At 31.9% G+C, this 24,500-nt stretch overlaps 2 protein-coding genes across 2 annotated transcripts in view; one reads left to right on the top strand and one right to left on the bottom strand.

The window, feature by feature from the left end:
* thoc5 (THO complex subunit 5) overlaps window positions 1-13,804 on the top strand; it is a 44,105-nt gene extending 30,301 nt beyond the window's left edge. The window contains exons 8-12 of the mRNA XM_072526489.1: window positions 1,533-1,638; window positions 2,861-3,046; window positions 7,812-7,927; window positions 8,639-8,796; window positions 13,650-13,804. Coding sequence (XP_072382590.1) covers window positions 1,533-1,638; window positions 2,861-3,046; window positions 7,812-7,927; window positions 8,639-8,796; window positions 13,650-13,716 — 633 coding nt within the window. The 3' untranslated portion in view covers window positions 13,717-13,804. The remainder of the gene's footprint in view (window positions 1-1,532; window positions 1,639-2,860; window positions 3,047-7,811; window positions 7,928-8,638; window positions 8,797-13,649) is intronic.
* On the bottom strand, window positions 13,795-24,187 carry PolD2 (DNA polymerase delta subunit 2). Its single transcript, XM_072526490.1, has 3 exons — window positions 23,231-24,187; window positions 20,276-20,651; window positions 13,795-13,963 (listed from the first exon to the last, which is right to left on the bottom strand). The coding sequence occupies exons 1-3, from the start codon at window positions 24,044-24,046 to the stop codon at window positions 13,845-13,847; spliced, it is 1,311 nt and encodes a 436-aa protein (XP_072382591.1). The 5' UTR covers window positions 24,047-24,187; the 3' UTR covers window positions 13,795-13,844.
* Window positions 24,188-24,500: the final 313 nt, after the last annotated feature.

The following is a 24,500-nucleotide window of genomic DNA, read 5'->3' as shown; positions in this document are numbered from 1 at the left end:
CAGCGGCCATTCCGCTTCCGGATCGTCTGGTTTAGCAGGTAGGCGTTCGGCGTAGACTCGGCGACGAGAGGGCATTTTAAAGTACCTCGGGAACTATCGCCGGGAGTACGAAGAACGAATCCTGCACTAAAGTTAGTCAGGCGGCGTCCTGGACTGAGATTTCTTTTTGAAGATTCCAGACCCCTCCCCTGTATAAAGACGAAAAAAAAAGATGCCGTCCAATGCGACATAGCAACAAAGTTCCGCATTAAGTTGCCGTAGCTTAATATATGTATATACATATTTGGATTTTTTTTCGGAACATAGGATTTTTAATACAATAACTCAGATTCCCTGATTTGCAATTAACCAGTGTAAATTTCAATATAACGTCGCGATGTTTTATAACTAATTTATTTATTCCACTGGATTGCCTATCGTCTGCGGTTTGTAGTAGCATATGTGGCACGCCGACAGTGTTGTTCTGTCTACAAATTTTTCCTGAAACTACGTTTTGGATATTCGTAATTCTGTATTTTTGTGCAGATAATAATAATGTTTTATTAACATCAATTTTGTTTGTGTTCGTTAGGTATTATTTGAATTATTAAATTTATACTTAAATACATTTATGATTCCAAATATTGTTTATAATTTCAAATTGGAAAGGGTTTATAATTATTATTATTTTATTTTTGAAATTTCTCTTTTTTTATTTTTAGAAATATACTTTCTTTTCAAGCCATTTTAGCAATTAAACATAACCATTTTATTTAGTTAAATAATATGTTTAATTCCATATCTACATTTATAAATGTACGTTTTTGGCAAATTGACATGTAAAGATTTTTCCAAATTTATATATATATATATATATATATATATATATATATATATATATATATATATATATATATATATACCACAGAAAAATAATTTGATAAGTCACAGGTTTGGTTTTGTTAAGGAGTACGTTTTTAAAATTTAAAATACTTGTGAATATGTTAAAATACATCTTAATATGTATAAAGTAATAAAAAAAAGAAAAACATTTGCTATATCGGTTGTTGGTTTACGTTTTAGTTTTTTTTTTTAATTTTTATCGCATATTACAAGTATTAATTGTTTTTTATTTGTCTATATGGACTTAACAAGTTTTTCCCCCATAAAGGACTAATCACGTTATTTCACTATAAAATCATTGGCTGTCTATTTTTTGTAAAAAGTAAAACACAGAAATAGAGCAAACATTGTCATAAAAAACATTTTACAATATAATTGAAGTTTTCCAGTTATTGACAATACCCTGTAGTCGTCTTCTTGTAGACAATTCTTGACAATACTTTTGACTATACTAAAACAATTTTTAATTGAAGGTGATTACTTGGCAACACCGCACTTAACGAAGCCCTTAACGATAACTTTTCAACGAAATCATATTCCGCTTATCAATTTTGCAACTTAACTTTATTTTTTTCTCAAAATACTGGGAAATATGTGACTATATTTTTTTTTGTCTTTTTTTGTTTATGAATACAGTATTTTTGTTTTAGATGGATTCTGATGAATTAGGCAGAACTAATGTTGAAATTATAATGAAAATAATATTTAAAAGATTGGAATCTCGCTATCAATTAGCCACCCAATTACAACAACTAGGTATGTTAAACAAACTTGACACATTGCTTTAATAATTTAATCAAACTCCTGTGTGGCAAAATGAGAACACTATCGTCAATAATATAAGTTAAAACAAATGCAATCGTGCTGATTATTGTGACGAAAGTGTACTTACTAACTTACTTGTATATTAAAAAAATATAGAAATGAATCTATGGGGGGAGGGGGGGTTATCAGAAGTAATACGACTTAAGTAGAGTTTTTATAGTTCTGATATACTCAGATTAAAAGTTATTTTAGGTGTTTTTCAATTTTCAGGGTATATAGTTAATCTTGATATATCCTCCTTTTTTTATAATTAAAAAAATGTACTTGAACCGATACTTAGTTATCAAATATTACTATTAATATATATATATATATATATATATATATATATATATATATATATATATTATATATATAATATATATTAATAATAATAATTAATATTTAATAGTACAAGGTATAGTATCATTCTAAATCCGACTCTAATAAAATTCTAATTGTCTCTGTGTGCAGCTATTACTGGTTTTGCAGTATCAGCCGTTGATGTTCCAGTGTATTTCAAATTTCGGTAAAAGGAATGGTGATGTTCAATCACAAATTAGTCCATTAATTTGTAATCTTACATTAATCTTAATTTCCTGAATTTGTATAGTTTCACCGTGTATAATTGTGAAACATATCGATTAGTAGCTTAATTACAGTTTGTTCAACTTCCTGAAAACTATAGATTGCCTAATATTTATTGAGAAAATGCCTGCAAACATTTCCTCGGTTCAAATTATATTTGCCAGCTTTAAAAAGTCAAAGGTTTTTGTTCTTATTTGATGAATCGTACCATTTTAGTGAGATTATAAATATAGCTTCGGGACTAGTTTGGGACGCAGTCTATTATAAAATTTTACCTCAACAACAACTATAGTATAATAATTAAGTAGCTGTAAGTAAAACTATATTTTACTCCACGATTTCAACATTGTATTTTATCATCGTCGATCGAGAAGAATCGGACACAGGGAATTAGAAACACTTCGAACTTATAATTACATTCGAATTTGTCCAGGTGGCGTAAGGGCATATCCAAAAGACTTTAACGGCTTTAACTTAATGTTATACTATATATATATATATATATATATATATATATATATATATATATATATATATATATATATATATATATATATATATATGCTTATGATATTTTTTTTTGTAGAGCAAAATAGTATTCCAATTACCAAACCTGCGGATTGTCCAGTCAGCTTTACATGCGCTATTTCCAAATGGACCGCAATATCGTATCAAAAGTATTGTCAGTTGGAATTTACCAAAACATTTCTTGAAGAGGAACTTGTGGCACCTTCTGATTTATTTTATTCTCTTCAGATATCTAGAGGCAGTGGTAAGTAAAATGTTAATAAGTAATTGCAATCAACAACAACAACAATCTTTGATAAGTAGTTCTCTGGATCTGACTGTTACGCAGAAGGAACGGATTCGATATCTGGCTCCAACGAAAACACCTATAGTGAAATTCATAGTCAAAATAAAAATCAAAAACGTGGGTTCAGAGGTACTACCAAATATGGAGGGATTCGAAATAGAAAGAGCTTTAAAATAGCTAAAAAATAATAAAGCTCCAGAACACGACGGTATAATTGCCGAGTTCATGAAAACAAGCAAGACAGACCTATACTAACAGAGCTATTTAATATATGTCTCCATAATAGCAAAATCCCTAAAAACTGGAAAGAGAGCTAGTAGTACTCTTACACAAAAAAGAGGGACAAATGTGACCTAAAGAATTATAGACCTATATCTTTGCTCAGTCAAGTATACAAGCTGTTTATAAGAATTATTAACAATCAGCTGACTTACAAAATGGATAATTACCAACCGGTTGAACAGACTGGCTTTTGCAAAAGATATTATCAGACCATCTGCTGACAATGAGAACACTGATAGAGAAGGCAAATGAGTACCAACTATCCGTATATCTTGCCTTCATAAAATATGAAAAGGCATTTGATAGTATCGAGATGTGGGCTATAGAAGAAGCTAATAATAATTTTAGAATATATTCGAGATATAGGCCACCAATACATAATATAAATATATGAAAAGGCAACTATGATAGTACAGCTAGACGAAAATACAAATCTCATCCCCATTAAGACAGGAGTTAGACAAAGCGACGTAATATCTGCAAAGCTTTTTAATCTAGCCCTAGAAGACGTCTTCAAAACTACAAATTGGTCAACATATGACATCAACATTAATGACAACAAGTTAAATCACCTCAGGTTCGATGACTAAATCGTGATTATAGCGAACACATTCGAGGAATTACAAATTATGATGAAGAAACTCGCAGACAGCTCCAAATTCGTTGGCCTTAAAATAAATACGACAAAAACAAAGACCAACACAGACGATCCCAGACGTATATGAATGGCAGTGAGAGAGAACAAGTTCAGGAGTATATCTACCTAGGCCAAAATCTGAACCATGATAAAGAAAACCAAAGTGCGGAAATCACTAGAAGTGCAAGTCTGGTATAGGCAGGATTTGGAAAACTCAGTTGGATACTGCAGGACCGCAACATACCTCAATACTTGAGGAGCAAAGTGTTCAACCAACGCATCCTTCTTATCATGACATATGGACGTCAAATCTGGACCCTAACCAAGGCAAATATGAATAAACAGAAAGAGCAATGTTAGGTATACAACTGTCAGAAAAAAGAGGAACTGAATGGGTAAGATCAAAAACAAAAGTTGAGGATATCACAACAAAAATTGCCAAACTCAAATGGAGCTTCGCAGGTCACACTGCTAGACAAAAAGACCAACTTTGGAACTCCACAATACAACATTAGAGACCTTACAAAGATAGACTACCAAGAGGAAGACCACAGATGAGATGGGTGGCCGACATCAAGAGAATGGCCGTAATAAATTGGAAGTATGCTCATGATAGAGATCGATGGAAGGAGTTGGGAGAGGCCTATATCCAAAAATGGACGAGAGAAGGGTGAGAAGAAGAAACATTATTTCACAACATACAAAAATTAATGCAAACAAAAAGTCAAGAATATATCAATTTCCTGGTATGTATTCTGGTTCTGGAAGAATGGTAGAATATGTAGGAATTTTAAAATAAATATTAAGCCATATAAAATCTTTCACAGATACTACTGAGACTATATTTAAGGAATACATCTTTCAGATGAACGATGACCACTACCAATCTTCACTGAGAACATTAACACAATTGTAGAGAACAAAAAGTCCCAGACATTAATGAGGACTTAATATGATTCAGTGATGGATCTAAAACTGCCCATGGTACTGAATCAGGAGTCTTTGGGCAAACACGTAATTAGGTATAACAAATCTTACACCCTAGGTCAAGATACAATTGTGTTCCAGACAGAAATTTTTGGTTTGGTGGCCTGTATTGATGAAATCCTCAAATTAATGGAGACCCTAAAGCAAATAGAATCATCATTTATATAGATAGACAAGCGGCTATTCTGGCCATAAAGAACCCACTGACCAAATCAAAACTGATGAGAATCTGCGAAGATCGTCTCAACAATCTGGCAAAAGACAATAAAGTACCTTTAATATGGGTGTCGGGTCATGAAGGGGTGTATGGGAATAATGAACAAATTTATTGGAAGACTCGAGAGAAATTTTTGTAGGCTCAGAACCATTGTGTGGTATCACCAAAGGTGCTGCTGGAATCGAGGTTCAGAAGTGACTGATAAGGAATCAACAAAAGAAGACACCTATCCAAAATAGGTAAGGTAAATTGAAGAAGAGACTGCCATACACATCCTATCCCATTGCAATGTCCTAAGTAATGTGAGGCAGGAATCAACTGGGGGTTGAACCAGAAAAGAACCTAAAACGAGGAAACTATTCGTTGAGTCCAAAGCACTTATTGGAGTTTAATGAAGAAAAAAAAATGTGATACAAAGGTCTTATGACCAAGTTCCAGAGATTAACGTGTCTCGTTTGAAGTTTGAACTAAGAAGAAGAACCTTTGTGTTAAAAATATATATATATATATATATATATATATATATATATATATATATATATATATATATATATATAATTTTTCTGTTACAGTGTTAGTCGCCATATTCCTCCGAAACGGCTGGACCGATTTTTATGAAATTATGTATGTGTAATTCGTAGATCTGAGAGTAGGTTGTAATCTACTGTTAATACTCCAAGGGGGAAAGAGTGACTCACAAACATTTTTTAAAATTTTTTAAACAAAATTTTTAATTTTTATGTTTGTATGATATGGCATTAAAAACTACATACAGACCTTAATTTTCACCCCTTTATTACTAACCATATTTTTTAATAGCCATATTAGTGTCACAGAGTAAGTTGCCATACTCCGGCGAAATGACTTGACCGATTTTTATGACATTTTTATGTATTCGGTAGGTCTGAGAATATATTATCTATTTTTCATACCTCAAGGGATAAAGGTCGTTCACCCAATCTATTTTATTCTTTAAACAAAATTTATTATTTTTATTTTTTTTATGATGTGGCATATGATGATGGATTTGTATCGGTACTACAAATGACATTTAGTTTAGTTTGACTTTGAGCTACCTGCGTGAAATGTCTAGTTATTAGTGATCTGTGGGGCATGGTACAGACGCCTTCTTATCACTGGATCGTAAGCTTGTTAGAACTCTATATAGGAGAGGTTTAGCTTTATCTGTTGCTCGTACATACTGACCTGAATCATTTTTAACACAAATATTTGATCTATGATGTATCTGCCCTTTGTGAATTCTTCCCGGCATTCACCAACCTGCTCTTTTAAGTGCCTTTTCAGTCTACTTCCTATGACTCTGGCGAGTACCTTATATATTACATCCAAAAGAGTGATCCCCTGTAGTTTTCGCACCCTGCTTTATCTCGCCTTTTATGAATGGGACATGCTATTACCTCTCTTAATACTTCCGGCATTTCCTCTCGCTCCCAAATTTTCGTCAGCAGGCTACATATCCGCGTTATAAGTGCTTCTCTCCAATGCTTGATTAGTTCTGCAGGAATACCATTGCTCTGCCTGCACGTTTATTCTTTTTCATGCTATATATGATTTCTCTTATTTATGTATATACTCGGTAGGTCTGAGAATAGGTCGTAATCTATTTTCATACACCTAAGAAGCAAGGGTAGTTCACCCCACACATCTTTTTTTATTTTTTGGGCAAAATTTTATATTTTTATTATGATGTGGCATTAAAAATACATACAGCCGTTAATTTTCACCCTCCTATCACCAATCCCTATTTTTAATAACCGTATTAGTATCACATAATGAGTTGCCATGCTCCTTCAAAACAGCTTGACCGATTTTGCTGAAATTTTTGTACTACTCTGAATTTTTTTCCAGGAAAGTTGTTTTCGTACAAATCAGTTGACACAGCTATAAATCAGGATGACCTAGTCAACTATCCTACAGGGTTTTTGAATTCATTGGAATTGTAACCTAACAATTTACAATTAAATTCCAACGAACGTATCATTTGATTTTAAACATTTACAATTTCCCTTTCTTTTGACATTTGCAATGATAATAAACAAATCACAAAGCCAACCGTTGGAAGTTTACGTAATTAATTTAGAAAACCGTCATCGTTGTATATTTATGCAATGCAAATCAAATAATAATATTAGAAAGCATTAAATTAATTCAACTTTTTTCATGCATGATACGTAACGCACATATGTATCAGCATCAATGTAAACCGTGTATAAAAGTTGTACCTTACCACATGAGGTTGCTAGCAGGAGCTACCGGCGCTGACAAGAGCGCAAGCGACCTCTTTTTGGACAGGCGGGAACCAAAAGTGATTTTGCAAGAAGGGTAGCTTGCGTCCAGGGCGACCGTATTCCGAAAATAGAGGTAGGGGTTACCCTTAGTTGTCCTACCATTAACTAATGTCTTTTAATTCTTGCAACGAGTGTACTACCAGCAATCAGATGGGGTTGTTGATGCGACGTAGAAATAACTTCCATTTAATATTTAAATAACATTTATATAAAGTTGCGAAACTGCAACAGTATGTATTTACCATTTAAGTACTTATGTAAAGTAAAAGTAATTAAGGTTATTTGTTTCAGCCTCCCTGGAAGCATTTATCGTGATTAAAAGCAACTACCCAAGTACTTTGCCTATCATTTCAGTTTGTGTTAATTATAATGGAGTACACCATTCAGAAAATGACGATGAAATAAGAGTAAGGAAACACTTATATACCTTAAGCTATGTTCACATGACAATACACTGCATTTTTTTGTAATATTTTCTTAAAATCCATAGAAGGATCTAATTGGCATTCGCTCATTCGTATTACAACGAATTATGAAAGTTTTGACATAATTATTCCGTTCAGTAGACATCATCTGTGTACCCCTAAGCTTTTTTGTGTATTTTACAAATTAAGAAGCTTCAAAGCCAAACATTTTTAAACAAACATAGATAAAAAGTTTTATGGCATGGTACTATAATGGAGATCGTCGGCTTGATGGTTCAGCATGGTTTCGGATATCCTTCGATGTGTGTATAATCGGTTCATTTCCAGAATGGGTTACATCCAGAAATTTTACAAACGCTACAATATTAAATCCAAAATTGATTTGCGACTTTAAATTGTCACGCGGCTCCATGACGCTTATTAATTGATCACTACAGGAAAGTGTTAAAACCTTGGAAAACATGATTATGTTTCGATCATAAGTAATAAGACATCACAGCTACTAAATTTATGGGCATCTCATCTTTCGGAAAATAATGACAAACTATCCAGCACTTAGTTTTTAAAAATCTACAAACTACTGTAGATCCCGTATATTTGTCATGCCATATTCAGATATATTGTCATGTGAAGATAGCGTGCCAACTAAATTACTTGTTTAGCTGTTATATTATAAAAATTTTATTGTTTCAGGATATGGAACGGTTATTGAATGTAAGTGTCAAAGAAGCACTTTCACCATCGGTATTATCTTTACAAATTGTTCGTTTGTGTTCATATTTCGACGTTTATTTGGAGACAACCAATCCAAAAGAGTTTCCTCAAACTGTTACTTTTGTTAAAAGCGTAAGGTAAGTTCATAATCTACTACGTAAATTCATGATTGTTACAGTTCGAATTACTTCGTTGTTAAACTTGCAAACATTCGTCCTAATTCTTTTTCCCCTAATAGTTCCTATTCCTTGTGTGTTTAAACATTTAATATTTAAAATTGCAATTATTAGTTTTATTGGAAATAAGCCGCAATTTAAGTTTAAAATAAGTTCACTTTTGACGTTTCTATTTTTTATATTAAACAAATTTTGTTTTTGTTACTTGGTGAAAAATTCTTCTAATTTAACTTTATCTGACTCATTCATATTGACAATTCAGACTTTAAAGTAGTCGAGGCGGAGAGGAGGGGGGGAAGGGTTCCTACAACGCGTTACGTAATTTTGTTTTTTTACTTAAATAAAAAAAGTATGAAATTAAAATCTCCCAAATTGGCAATCCTTTTCGTTTATGTTTTACAGGGAATCCCTCGATTGTATTGTACAATATTGCTATTTTGTTCCTCTTGTTTATGTTTTACAGGGAATCCTTCGCTGTATTGTACGTCCTTTTTATTTTCTTTTCGTTGTCAGTAATACATAGAAACAGGTTGCTGTAGTCGGTGTTAAATTCATACTATCATCAGTAAATGTCATCAAACGTTGAAAAAAAAGTGAAAATTGACAACTAAGATGTTTTGGCGGAATATAGAAAACCTGAAGATGGCTTGCAAGATAGCACTCACAGCCGTAAATCGCAATATTTCTTGCAAGTGATTAAATGCGCGGACGAATGCTACTGTTGCCGCTCGAGGAGTGCATTGAAATCTGTCTTTCCAGATTTCCTGCAGACAACCTGCCCAATCGTTCAAATCTCAAGTAAGTTCGTGGTACCTAGTCAGTTAGATAAAGGATCATGCACGTTTTCACTACTGCTTGTGAGATTGTTCATTGATCTGTCGTCTCCACTGAAAGCATTTAAGGTGCCGTACGATTTCTTTTGTCCATCTCTACAATGCGACGTCAAGAACAGAATATGTGCAACCGGTAAGATCTATTTCACATTATGGGTATTTTGCTAGTACAGTAATCCTTTTAGCTTCTTTTTTTCAATTGGTAATGGTGCATCATATAGTTTCGGTGGAAATTTGATGGTAGTGGAAGGTCGTCTTCTGCATTTTCGATTTAATTTTATCTCACAACTTTTAAAACCATCATCGAATTCATCTTTAACAATATATAATTTTGGTGCGAAAATTTTATTTCTTGTATTTTGCTAACTTTTCTTGATTTTTTTTCGTGGTCAACTTTCCAATTCTCGGTATCAGTCAGTTGTTTAAAGTAAAAAATTTATCTTGGGATATTTTTGTAATATCATAAAGTCTTCCTGGTTTTAGGCATTCTGATTAATGTGACCCACTGTTCTGGCACATACACAACCGATTGCCTTTTCTTTGCATTTCCGATAACAGCGTGCATACTGTCACCCTCGTTCTGAGTGTGGCCTTTTTCCAGAAATCTGAACAATATCAATGTAAAAATTTGCAGCGGCAAAAGCAAACATCGAAAACACAAAACCATTTCTATTTTGTCCCCCACAGTTGTCTGAGTAGAATATTATCGTTTTAACACTATGTTTTACCTTGAGATCTAAAAATTTCCAGAGGCAACTGACAATTTTATTTGGACCTCTGTTAGCCACCTGCTCATGCCAGACATAGCAGTAACCCTGATTATTTCCAACATCATAAACTGTAAAGTTATATGTAGAATATTTGCTTTCGTAGTAAAAATCACTTACGTTAGACAAAGGGGTAACTAAAACCTTTTGAAGGTCAAAGCAAGCCACACATAAGCTCTTATCATTTAGTGCAAGCTGTTTGTCTATGCCTTTTAAGTTTCTGATAACTTCTTTGTTTTTCATATGGGACTCGTATTTTTCGAGAAATTTTTCTTTTTTAGCACATTCAGCCATATTAAAAATACAACAAACGATACATTGGTCCTTTTTTGGTTTAAAGAACCCAATATTCAACTGTTCATTGAAAATATCTCCATACTGGGGTGACGTACAACTGTAGTGATGTTATTTTGTTCATAATAGTCGTTGTACAATCGGTACATTTTGTGGATATTTAGCGCTTCTTCAAGGTACATCTTCGTCGTATTCTTACGCGTATAATGGGAAGGTACTACAGGAAACCGATTTATGTAATTTTTACGTTTTCTATAAGTTGTGATGATAGTTTATGTGGTCTGTTAGTGTGTTTTCCAGTTTTATCTTCCTTTAATGATCCACCATTTTTCAGTTTTCTTAGTGCTGTAGTGATCCAAGTTTCTGAAACGTTAAGGGTTTCCAAGAACATAGTTTTGCAAACACTTTGTTCTTCATTGCCAATGTAGCATATTCTCGAGAGTAATTTCTTCGAGACCGAAAATCCCACTTTCTCGTATGATCTTTTAACTTCCAAAATTCATTGAAAAAAGGTCTCTTTTGTAAAAAAACTTCTCTAGCTACTTTGGTAGCACATTTTAGTCTACATGTGTTTGCGCATGGTGCACCTATCTGTCTTCCTTTAATTTTAATACCTTTTACTGTCTGGTGCTTCTCTTCCTTTTATATGAAGCTAGTTATTTTAGGAAATTTGAAACAGCCTCTTTTTACCTTTAAAATTTTCAGTTTTTTTGTCACCTCGCCTTCGTTCTCTGGGAGACTGAAATTCCAAACGATATTTCTTGCCAATATTTTGAACACGGTATTTCGAAATACCCAAAATTTTAAGAAATGCTTTGGAGCAAACCTGTACCCTTTCCTCGAGCCGAGTTGACAGGAAATATTTTATGGATATACAGTTTGTTCTCGCTATATTGTTAGTTAGTCTTTCATAATACATATTTTCGTTTTCTATACTTTACTGTATTGTATTTTTTAAAATAAAATTATCGTGTTCCACCTTATTTGGTGTCTTATAAAAATGTTGAGATTTCAGTTTTGAACAATAAAATGTTTTTGAATGAGTGCATGTTGGCAATGAGGGAAAGCCTTTTGCTGTATGCCTATAATAACTAAAAATAAAATTAATAAATCGTTTGAATAGTTGAAGCAAAAAAATATTTATCTAAACATAATACAAATAAACCTACCTATTTCGTTTCGCAATATTCCTCTTCCACTTATTTTTAACTATTCTTGATTTCTTTGGTTTAAAATCCATTACTATTAACACTGTTAAAAATAATAATTAAAATAAAATGTTTATTACTTTTATTTTAAAAAGTAAACTTTTTAATGTTTGCAACAAAGCAAATACACGCATGAAATGTTGGGTTTCTTCTTCTTGATGTGCCTATCCGTTACGAATGTTGGCGATCATCATGGCAATCTTTATCTTATCTGCAGCAGCGCGGAAAAGCTGCACATATGTTGTATTGAACCAGATTCTGAGGTTCTTTTTTAACCAAGATGTGCTTCTTCATTCTGGACCTCGTTTTCCAAATATTTTTCCTTGCAGGATGGCTTGAAGGAGAGCATATCTGGATTAATTTCGCATAATATGTCCGAAGAATTGTAACTTTCGAGATTTGATGGTGGTCAGTACCTCTCGGTTCTTATTCATTCTTCTGAGGACCTCCTCATTTGTGACTCGGTCAGTCCACGGGATCTTAAGTATTCTTCGATATAGCCACATCTCAAATGCTTCCAGTTTTCTGCACATATCTTCGTTCAAGGTCCACGATTCAACACCATAAAAAAGGACAGAGAAGACGTAGCATCGCAGCATTTTTACTTTTGTATCTAGAGAGGGGTTGTGACTCTTGAAGAAGGCCCCCATCCCATTGAAGGTGGATCTAGCTTTTCCGATGCGTGCTCTAATCTCCTGGTTGTTGGTCCATTCCTCATTTATTATGGTGCCGAGGTAGTTGTAGTGCGTCACTCTTTCTACAGGGGATTGGTTGACGTAGTGATATCCTTTTCTTGCTAATTATCATAAGCTTTGTCGTCTTAACGTTTATATTGAGTCCATATTGTTGACTGTAGTACGTGATTTTGTTCATAAGAACTTGTAGGTCTTCTAAGTTGTCCGCAAATACTATGGTGTCATCTGCATATCTGATGTTGTTTAGCCGGTAACCATTTAGTAGAATACCTTTTTCAGTTTCGTGCAAAGCTGTGCTCGGTGTTGGGTTAGATTCGTTAAAACAATGTATGGGCGAGTTTTGCTGCAGAATATGCAACGAGCTGGTTTTGCAACCAACTTATACATAGAAACAACTAGTTTTGATACCAACTCTTATTTTATATAGTGAAAACCAAGAGAACCAAGAAAACCAAATAAGCACGTTTTGCTACACTTTAGGATAAGACTCTTATAAAGGGCATCCATACGTGTCAGAATCCACAACTATCTCGAATCATTAATCTAAGGTTGCGCCCTAACTCTATTGTACCTTATCTTTGATACCTCTCGTTTTTAAGAGCTGGTAACCCTAATTTTCGACCATTTTTTCTCAGGCTATACCATCATATTAAGAAAAAAATTAGATTTAATTTATTATAGATAAAATATAAATAATAAATAAAAAAATTAGATTTAATTTATTATAAAAAACATGCATATACGTTATGAGCAGCGTATTTTGTTTAAAAAATAAATGAACGAAATAAAATATTTATCAAAAACTAATTACTATTAATTGAATTAAAAATATTTGCGACCACTTTTTGACTGGCAACCTATTATAAATGTATTCCACTAATTTTAAATGTACGTAAAAATGTGAGTTTGATGACTAATTTTAAATGTATATAAAAATGTGAGTTTGATGAACTATGAAAATGAAAATATAGTGTCCAGATAATTAACTTTAACTATTATATTTTAATTGTATTTCAGCGCAAGAAACAGAAGGCGACCTTTCATTTACAGAAAAGTTGGAAATGGTATTTTCACTCAATATTAAATAAGGTAATTTTCCGTCTATTAGAAAGAATATATATACCTGAAACAAGATTTGTTTAATTAATTTCAATAAAATATATGAACAAAAATTTGTTTTATTTATTAAAAAAATATAAATATTAAATTAAATTAAAGTGTGTCAAAAATCTTGGTAGTACACTCCAGATTCTTCAGGTTAAGAAGTACTGCTTGATGACTAGCACAAAACTTTGGAATGCTTATTAATCTCACTTTTTGACCTTGAACACCTAAAAAACATGTCAATGCATAATATCAATGTAGTAGGGTTGCTTCTATTTAAACTAGATTAGATTACACCAGTCAGTGAATGACAGAAACGTTTTGTTGACATATCAACTACAAAAACTAGTGGTAAGATTTCCTAAAGGTACTATCATAAATGCACTCAGGATAAATCCCAACATTTTAACACCCGACCTACTGAAGCACCGAAATGAATTAAAAGTTTAATTTAACACATGAAAAGCGAACGTAAATGTAACAAAATTAATTAAGTTATTGTTCAAAAATATCCAGATGGAGGTCTGGAATTACTTCTTCCTGAAATTTTGTCTATAATTGCGCTAGACATTATAAAAGGTGACTCTGGAGTACCCCTTCTTTATAATTACAGTTAATAGGATGTTTTTAAATTTCATAGTCTCTTTGGACATCCATAAATAGTAGTGTGATTCTATTATACAGGGTGGTCTTTAAGTAATTGTACAAACAGAAACCGTAGATTCTACACTTTAAAATATTACGATTTAAGCCAACTTGCTTTAATAAAATGTTGATATTAAGAAAGATACAGGGTGTTAAAGTGGAAATTTAAAATTTTATTTTTCGCTATAACTTCCATGTTTGTAAACATTTATGTATAAAAATTTACAACTGGGTACTTTTAACACTTACACTGCCACCATAGTGAGAAAAAGAGTGTCCTTCCGGCCGTAAATATTTTCCCCTCTATATACACACACACAATTAAAAACTAAGCATATATTTACACGTTTCTTTTCAAAAAAACGTTAATTTGCGTTTGTTAGAGATGAGAATCACCATATGATTCACGCGGCCTTGTTGGCTGATATCGTTTATTACAGCCGTGTGCATCATATGCCGATTCACACAAAAACAAGTCCATATAATTCACGCGGTTTTATTATCTGATATCGTTTATTACAATTTTATGCCCATTCCCATAAGATGAGTCATTTCTTGCAAAAATGCAATTTCGCAAATTTCGCTATAAATTCATATTATTCATTTCCAAGCGTTAGCCCGTAGGTGTTAGTCGATTTCTCTGAGTATTTTGTGTAAATCTTTATACTGTGAAAATGAATTACGAAAAAGAACAAGAAAAATTAAATCGTCTGTGGCAGGAATATCTTTCAGATGAAGATAATGAACCATTTGAAGATTCTGATGATGAGTTTCTCCCTACTAATTCTGATAGTTCTTTAGATAATGAACCAATTAAAAAAAAAGTAAAATTAATAAATCAACCAAGTACTTCTGGCACATCAAGAAATATATCTGATAGTGTAATGGAAACAATAAATAATGTTATTGAAAACAATTTAGAAGAAAGTGAAGATGAGGATAAAGAAAGTGAACACATTGATAATAGTGCGAATTTATCGTGGAAAGACGTGAGTGGACAGTATATGAAATTATTTGATTTCACTGAAATAGATGTTGGTGTAAAAGCAGAACTACACGGTGAATATTTTAATAAAGGTCCTTTAAATTTTTATGAGTTATTTCTTACTGACGAGGTATTGGAATTAATGGTGACGGAAACAAACAGGTATGCAAATCAGCTAAAAAGTACTGTAAAATTACCCCATGCCAGAATTTCTGAATGGCGCGATAAAAATGTTGAGGAAATAAAATGTTTTATTGGGATCTTGATTTGGATGGGCTTATGTCGTTTTCCTACAATTGAAAGTTATTGGTCTAAAAGTAGTCTGTACGATAATAAAATGAAAAATTTGATGCCTCGCAACCGTTTCCAATTATTACTCAAGACATGGCATTTTCATAACAACGAAATAGTAACAGATGATAGATTACAAAAAATTTCTCCTTTGACAAACCTGTTGATAAAAATTTTTCAAAAACATGTTGTTCCCAAAGAGAATATATGTATAGACGAATCATTAATACCATTTAGAGGACGGTTAAGTTTTCGGCAATATATTAGTAATAAAAGATATAAATTTGGTATAAAACTGTACAAATTATGCATTGAAAAAGGATACACCTATAACTTCCAAATTTATTGTGGCAAGGATAAACTACCAAATCAATCGTCCTCTGAAAATGTAGTACTGACTTTGTCTAATAACCTACTGGATAAGGGACGTACAATTTATACAGATAATTATTACACCAGTATTTCTCTAGCCCATAAATTACAGAACAGAAACACTCATTTAGTTCGAACTCTGAGAATCAACCGAAAATTAAATCCCAAACATATAATTGATACAAAATTGCAAAAAGGACAAACAGTTGCAGCTGAAAGTAATACAGGAGTGGTGATTCAAAAATGGAAAGACAAACTCGATGTTTATACTCTAAGTACAAAACACACTGCCGAACTCACAGAACACAGCCAAAAGCCAAAAGTTGTAACTGACTACAATAAACATAAAATATACATCTATATGTCTGACCAAATGAAAACATACACCACCTCATTGAGAAAGGGAGTAAAGTGGTATAGAAAGTTAGCAATTGAACTGCTTGTGGGTACTACGTTAGTAAATTCGTATATATTACACCAAGAAGTTTCAAATGAGAAAATGACTATAACAAAATTCAAAGAGAACCTTGTAGTAAGCCTAGTAAAGTCCATTCAACAAAACTCTAATCCTAACGACAGTCATTTGTTGGAAGACGTAGGTTCCAGTAATCGTCGAAGGTGTGTTGTTTGTTATGAAAATATTGCTAAAACTGGACGAAAAAACGCTCAATTGAAAACTCCTCAGTCAAGATATCTTTGTACACAATGTAATAAGCATTATTGTTTGAGTTGTTTTTTTGAAATACACAAATGTACAAAATAAACGTAACTTTTAAAATTTTGCAATTTTCATTAATAAATAAAGTTTTTGTTAATTTCCTATTAAAATAACAATGTATGAAAATGATAATTTTCGTTAAAAAATAAATAAATAATAGTTGACTTGAGTATACAGTTTTTATCAGTAACCCACTTTTCAGGCTGTGAGAATCAAACATTGGTTAACATATTTCAGAGGCCAAATAGAGTTTCTGTTGCTTACAGCCGTCTATTTTTAAACTGCATTAACGATACATTGATATGAGGGACCAAAACTGCTTCTCGCAGCTTTTATAATTTGTGATGCGTGAGAATCGATATTTGATTCTCGTGGCTGTAAAGTCATATTACCCGTGCATCACGTTATGCTTCTCATGGCAGTGAAAGTGTTAAATATGAGAAATTATAATTTGATGCACACTTTGATGTAGGTGATAGAGGGCGCCAGATATGCCACATATGTGGCATATATTTGGACTTAACTGTTTTGCACTTAAAGTTAGCTCTATTTGTGTTAAAAAATATTAAAGATGCATTATTTTTACAAAAAAAGGTATGCTTGTTAGTAACCTCAAAATTCAACCGATTTCGAGATAATCGCATTTTATAAGTCAGCTTCATAATAATTCAGTTGTTATATTTGTGCGGTTAAGCACGGAATACCTGTAGATAAGCATAATTTATAGTTTATTCTTATTAAAACAACGCAAAGATGAGAATGTAACATCACAAAATGCTTTGTTATGGTTGCTAAATGTCTTATTGGAGAAACGATTCTTCATCTTCTTCTTTAGGTGCCGTGTTCGTATTCAGACGTTGGCCGTCATCATGTTTACAATTTCCCTTTTCTATCGCTTCTTAAGTTTCTCTACTGACATTGTATTACTTTTTCTCTATTGTAAAATGCTGAAAACACAAAATATGTGGTTTATGCAAGATGCTACACCACCACATTCTAGAGAGAAGGCAGTGAGAACATACTTAAATACAACATTGCCATATTTCTTGGCAATGTGGTGAGATATTGATATAATTATTCATTTCATAAAAAATCCCAAAAGAATACTTATTATTCATTACGTAAATTGTTTATCCATTTTTATTAGGACAATTAGAAACTAGAGCACAAGTATTGAATAACACACATGTCTTATTTCACAATACTTCTGCTACAAATCTAACCTTAAAGACTCAGCATTTTTACAAAACATCATCGTTGGCCTAATAACCAATATTGGTACAAATATAGTTACTCGTAAGCTGTAACGTAACTATATAAATAAGTAATATCATCGATAGGTTATTCTGTGTGTATATAAGTAACCAATCAACGAAATACATCACAGTTTAATACATTATTTAACCTCTGCGACAAATAAAATGTAGTTTCATAATATACCATAAGATTTGGATATGTATCCAAAAAAATATATTCATCCATTATACATTATAGCCACCAAGAAGCCCAGAATTTAATCCGCTTGATTTTGGTGTATGGGGCACATTAAAACAATGTGTCTATAAGAATCCCATAAAAATTCGCAGCAAACCATGGGAAGAAATAAATACTGCAGTAGTTTCTATAGAACCAATGACGCTATCTAATATGAGACGATCTTTTATGGAATATATTGACAAATGAATTAAAGAAAATAGTGGATATATCGAACACCTACTTTGACAAAAAGTTATGTTATTTAGTTTAACTATTTCTTAATTTGGTTTGTAAACAAAATGTTTTGATTATGACTTTAATTCATTATAAAACATAAAATGTTTGATATAAAATCCTATTATTCTGTTATTTTGTCAAATCCTATTATTAATAATTATCCCGCTGATATATTTATTTTATTTAATATTTCGTTAACTATTAACTTTAGTTAAAGGTATTTCATACCAAAATTAAGAAGTATTTTTCTATTTTTCCTTCATTGCCTGGAGTAATTGCCTTAAATCGGAATTATACAGCTGATTTGTAAAATGCGATTATCTCAAAAAGTTGAGATTTGAAGTTATTATCAGGTTTACCTTTTTTTTGTTAAAGTAATGTATCTTTAATATTTTTTGTCACAAATGCAGGTAACTTAAAGAGCAAAAAAGTTAAGTGCAAATGTATGCCACATATGTAACGCTATCAGCTACATCAAAGTGTGCATCAAATTATAATTTCTCATATTTAAAAGTACCCAGTTGTAAATTTTTATGCATAAATGTTTACAAACATGGAAGTTATAGCGAAAAATAAAATTTTAAATTTGCACTTTTAACACCCTGTATCTTTCTTAATATCAACATTTTATTAAAGCAATTTGGCTTAAATCGTAATATTTTAAAGTGTAAGATCTACTGTTTCCTTTTTTTTTTAATTACTTAAGGACCACCCTATATACAAATACCTGTATTTCTTCTTTTAGTGGTTGTCATGTATAATGGTCTGTTCTATAACAGCATTTAGTAATTCATATAAGAATAACAGCATCAAATTTAAGAACTTCGTAAGTTTACCTTCCTTATAGCTAAAGATCACAATAGTGCCATCCACTTAGTAAAACCAACATAATGAAATCTGTTAGTTGTAGAACTTTTTATTCACATTTTTCCATGAAAAAGTTTTCACTAAAAGGGATCAATGTATTATTCAATTGCCACTCTATATCTTTGTAAAATCTGCAGTGCCACTGGCAATATATTGCAGTAATACTGTGATGGAAATGGTTGTAATATGTTATCGAAACTGCTGACTAATGCCCGACCAACTGGCACCATGGAAAACACTAAAATCACGTCACAAATCCTGAATACATCAGCTGGTCTATACGATATCATTCATACTTTCTCAAAGTCCTGACATTTTTCAGACTAGTCAATGGATGGCTTTAGCAACATTGTTAAATGAACATTTTCGTTGTGAATTTTCGGAAGAGATTTCAGTCGTGGTGGTATTGCTTCCGTCTTTCATACATTTTTCGTAATTTGTTGTCCCGTGGAAGTAGCCTGGATAAGTTGATTAGTTTTCCTCAGAAAAATTACAATTGGTTGTGCTTCACTTTTAAGTTATGTGTCCATAAGCTCTTTAATTTTATTGCTATAATACTTGGTTTTTAGTATGATAGTTGCATTTCCTTTATAACCATGTAAAATTAAAATTTCTTTGCCAGTATTTATGTCTTTGATTGTTCCTTTTTTAACAATGTGAGATCGCTTTTTAAACGATTTAGTTAAAATGTTTGTCAAGTTTCTGATTTATAAAGATGAGTTTCCTGAATATAATGCACCATTACATACCTAAATATAATGTAGCATTACAAAGTACCAAACTTTGCATATAAAGCTTTGATGGAAGATAGAATTAATAAGCTCATAAGAATACATTGAGCACTATAAGTAACAATAGATTATATAAATAATAAAGCAAGACAGCTCAATTTTATAAAAATCAAGACTAGTGAGAGGTATATTTATAATAAAGGCAATAAATCCTTACCTTCTATTAATTTCGTACTGAATTCATCCTGATTTCCAGCAAAGAAAACATGGGGACACTTTTCAATGATAAATGGATCATTTTTGTAATAAGGATAACATCCTAAAGTATCGGGAGCAGTAGGAGCTATGTGTCCCCACTCTAAGCATTTTTCTAAAGCTTGAATAGGTGTATTATTTTCTGAATACCACATAACATGTTGCACAGGTTGGCCAGAAGTTCCCAAAATATTTATGTTTTCCAAAGAACAAGCATATGGATTGGGTACTAGGTGTAAGGATTTGTATGTGGCTGAGTTAGGAAACATACAGTGATGCATTTGTTTTTGTGGTAGGATTTGGTTAGAGGGATCATTTTCCCCAGGCATCACATCTACCTGAAAATTTAAATAAAAGTATAATTTTCTTTTTTTCAATACATGGTAATACAACTGGTCCTTGCTAATCAGATAAAAAAATGCATTTAAAAGCACAAGATATAATAGTTAAAGTGCCCGCCGGCAAATTTTTTAGAGATTTATGCTCTCTTAAAACTTCTTGTACGGCTTCCTTAGACCAAGTCTGCCACAGTTTTCCTCTGTGACTTTTTTTGGTTCGGGGGCTTTTTCCCCCTATATTTTCCGAAACATGACCGTTTCACGACATGTGCAAAAATGATACATACTCTTGCCATATTTATTGAATGGCTTGATTTCAGTGAATAATAAAAGGAAATAATATTCTCTGACGCCATAGATGGGACATTAAGGGTGTCCACCCCCCCAATGACCGAAAAACGGTCAGTGCAAAAATGATAAATAACTAGTTAATTTTTTCTGTATGCCTTGCTTTAACGAGGAAACTAACGGTTCTATTATTGTCTGACACCAAGAGCAAGCCCTTTTTCCAGTCTGACACTTTAAACGTGCCCTTCTCACGCCATCTCTAAAATGATTAATAACATTTCTTTTCAAACATATTTCTCTTTTAAATTAAATGTTGAATACATTTCATAAATTGTCTGACACCCAAAACGGGGCATATAGTGTAAAATTTCAAAAAAACATTTTTTAAAATATAATTTTTCAGTAGCACTTGGGCCTAGTGTATGCGTCTATTTTTCAGACTAATTCTTTAATAAATAGGTGTTTTTTTAAACATATATTTATTACAGCAATAATTGTTTAATTATAAATTAGAATGTTTAAATAATAAATAAATAATAATAAAATAAATAAATGTTTAAAAACGAACAAATAATTTTAAAAAATTGAAAAAAATCGTGACGAGTTAGATATTGTTTAGGATTTGTATTGTGTACTTTTTAAACATTCGTAATAATATTAACTTATGTATATTCAAATTTTTCAATTAAAATTTTTTTGATAAATAAACAATTTTATTTTTAACAAATAATTTAGATCATATGCATCATATTATATAAATTACTCATGTGTTAAAATTTTACTAGTGTTTCGCGAAACAAAAATTCCTTGTTCCAGTTTTAAGTTTTACAATATGTAATATACTATATTAATTAATTAATTAGAATAATGCAAAAATATGCATACATAATTTAAAAAATATTCGAAATGCAATTTTAATAATAATATTAGATGTAGAATTAATTTGCTGCATTAATTTATATTGTGTATGATTACTAAAAGTTCAGTACGATCATTAAAGAAAAATAAGTATTGCTTTTTTTTTTGACAATATATATCGATATCTGACGAGTATTAATCATTTTAGAGATGGCATGAGAAGGGCACATTTGACGCGTCAGACTGAAAAAGGCTTGCTCTTGGTGTCAGACAATAATAGAACCGTTAGTTTCTTCATCATGTTTGGGAGGGGGGGGGGATGGAGACACCCTTACCATCCCATCTATGGCGTCAGAGAATATTATTTAGAATATCAGAGAATATCTTTTTATTATTCACTGAAATCAAGCCATTCAATAAATATGGCAAGAGTATGCCAACAGTCATGTTTCGGAATATATTGGGGGGGGGGGGGGGTAAACCCCCCCAAACCAAAAAACTTCAAAGAGAAAAACTGGCAGACTTGGTCTAAGAAAGCCGTATAAGAAGTTTCAAGAGAGTATAAATCTCTAAAAAATTGCCAGCGGGCACTCTAATGTGTAAAGGTGTTTAATTGGCAGAAGGGATCCAATAGAGTTGCCAGCCATATCACCGGATCTCTTTTGCTTTTGAATTTTTTTTGTGGGGACAGGTAAAATATATGCCACTCTGCCTGCAGATCTTGCAGAGTTGCTACAAAGAATTGTGACACAATGCTGATTATTGACACCAGAGGTATTTACAAATGTACGAAGAGGCTTTGAAAATAGACTGTATTATTGTATGGAACATTTTGACATGGAACATGGATTTTGAACATTTAATTGGTTAATTTGATGAAATTTTATATTTTTTGTTATTACTGATGTTCTACATTTAATAAACCTTTGTACGTTGTCAATTACTATTGCTGGCAGGGTTACAAGGTCTACTGATTTTTCAGTAGATCTACTGATTTCAACAAGTGATCATTATGTCAGTGTTCAATTATAAATTAAAAAAAATCTATTTATTGATATATATCCATTATTCTCAATCTATTGAAGAAATAAAATATGACCTTGCAACTTTTCTGGTGCCGGTTGGTGCCAATTTAGGCTTCAGTCAATTCTATACGATTATGTGTCCCCTCTCTTTCCTTGTCTAAGTACAGACCAATCAATGCAGTTTTATATATAGCCAAAATAGTCAAGTTTATAACATAAATATATGTATTTTTGAAAAATGTCCTATTTTTGTTATGTTGAACATGCCCCTTTTTTATCCTATTTTTTATTATTTATTTTATCATATTATTTTACTTAATCAATTCATATTAAATCTATACTTAAATTTTTTTGGAAACATGAATATTATATTAAATTATAATTGGCACATCATAAAATAATTCTCACCTCTACTAATCCACATATTTGAGACAAGAAGTTATCAAAAGCCTTAACAGCTTCTACACTTTCATCAGTTTCAGCAACTCTACTAATAAGAGATATAGTTGGTTTTCTTTTTTCTGAATGTATTCTGACACTATTTCCAGCAATAATTATTCTAGCAATTTTTGGTACTACACTTTCATCATTTAACATGCCACTCAACCAGAATGTTAACAACTCCAAGTTCCACATTATTTTTTCACAGTTGATAAGATCTAAGCCGCTTAAAAATACTACATAGTTGTCCTCCTGAAGTAAAGGCTTTTCTATTTGTTCTCTTAGTCCTGCAAATACATAATCTTCAGCTATAAATTTCCCTTTACCAGCATCTGACCCCAGGAGAGCAATTGTTATTCCTGTTACTACATCACTTAAAGGAACACCATCTATCTCATACCTTTGAACTTCATCCTCTATAAATAATTTATCAGAATCATCTGTAAAATTATTATTAATAATAGGATTGGTTTCTGCTACAAGCTGATTAGCTTCAGACAATTCCTTGAGAATTGATGGTTTTAGTTTCTGATCTTTAAAGATAGTTCCAATTACTATACACTTATCTTTGTCTTCTTCCGTTAATTTATGCAGTTTTATGATTGGATAAGTATCACCCCATTTATGCCTAATTGAGTTTTTAAGTATTATTTCCATTTCATTTAAGCGGGCCAAATATATACTACAATACTGTCTGTTGTAGTCTTCTGGTTGTTCAGCATATTTTTCAGAAACATTCTGATATTTTAATGATGGTCTTTCTGTTTCCATTTTTTCTGGCATTATCGCGATATTAATTTCTAATATATTTCCAATATACAAAATTCAATATACTAGGATTCTTGTATTATATTTATTATGTCCATGGATTTTTGAATTTGTTTACATAACCTCAATCAAATGTATAAATTCCCGCGGCATAATACCTTCTTCTTCCATTCTTTGATTCTTTTATTTAGCCTTAGATAGCGAGGCTATCCGGTCAGGATGAGTTTATTTATACTGATTGTTCAAGAGCCGTACCTAAGGTACATCTGGACTTAAGCTCATAGCTCCTGAACCTGCAACAATAGTTAAAGAAAAAAAATTAAAAATTTAATTGTTTAAAAGTTCTTTCATATAAGTTATATAAGTTCTAGTTCCAGTAGTAGTACCAAACGACACTAATAAGAACATGCAATCCAAGCAATCAGATAAAATCTTATAAAGTACTTATATTAACAAACTACAGATGTAT

This window comes from Diabrotica undecimpunctata, chromosome 3 (assembly GCF_040954645.1).
Source record: "Diabrotica undecimpunctata isolate CICGRU chromosome 3, icDiaUnde3, whole genome shotgun sequence".
Lineage (NCBI taxonomy): Eukaryota > Metazoa > Arthropoda > Insecta > Coleoptera > Chrysomelidae > Diabrotica > Diabrotica undecimpunctata.
The sequence above is the reverse complement of the archived record's forward strand: the minus strand, read 5'-3'. Positions and strand labels throughout refer to the sequence as shown.

Coding starts and splice junctions, on each gene's coding strand:
- PolD2 (XM_072526490.1), bottom strand. CDS start 24,046: ATGCCAGAAAAAATGGAAACAGAAAGACCATCATTAAAATATCAGAAT. Junction 20,652..23,230: donor AAATATGTGGATTAGTAGAG/GTGAGAATTATT, acceptor TTAAATTTTCAG/GTAGATGTGATGCCTGGGGA. Junction 13,964..20,275: donor CAGTACGAAATTAATAGAAG/GTAAGGATTTAT, acceptor CATGTTTTTTAG/GTGTTCAAGGTCAAAAAGTG.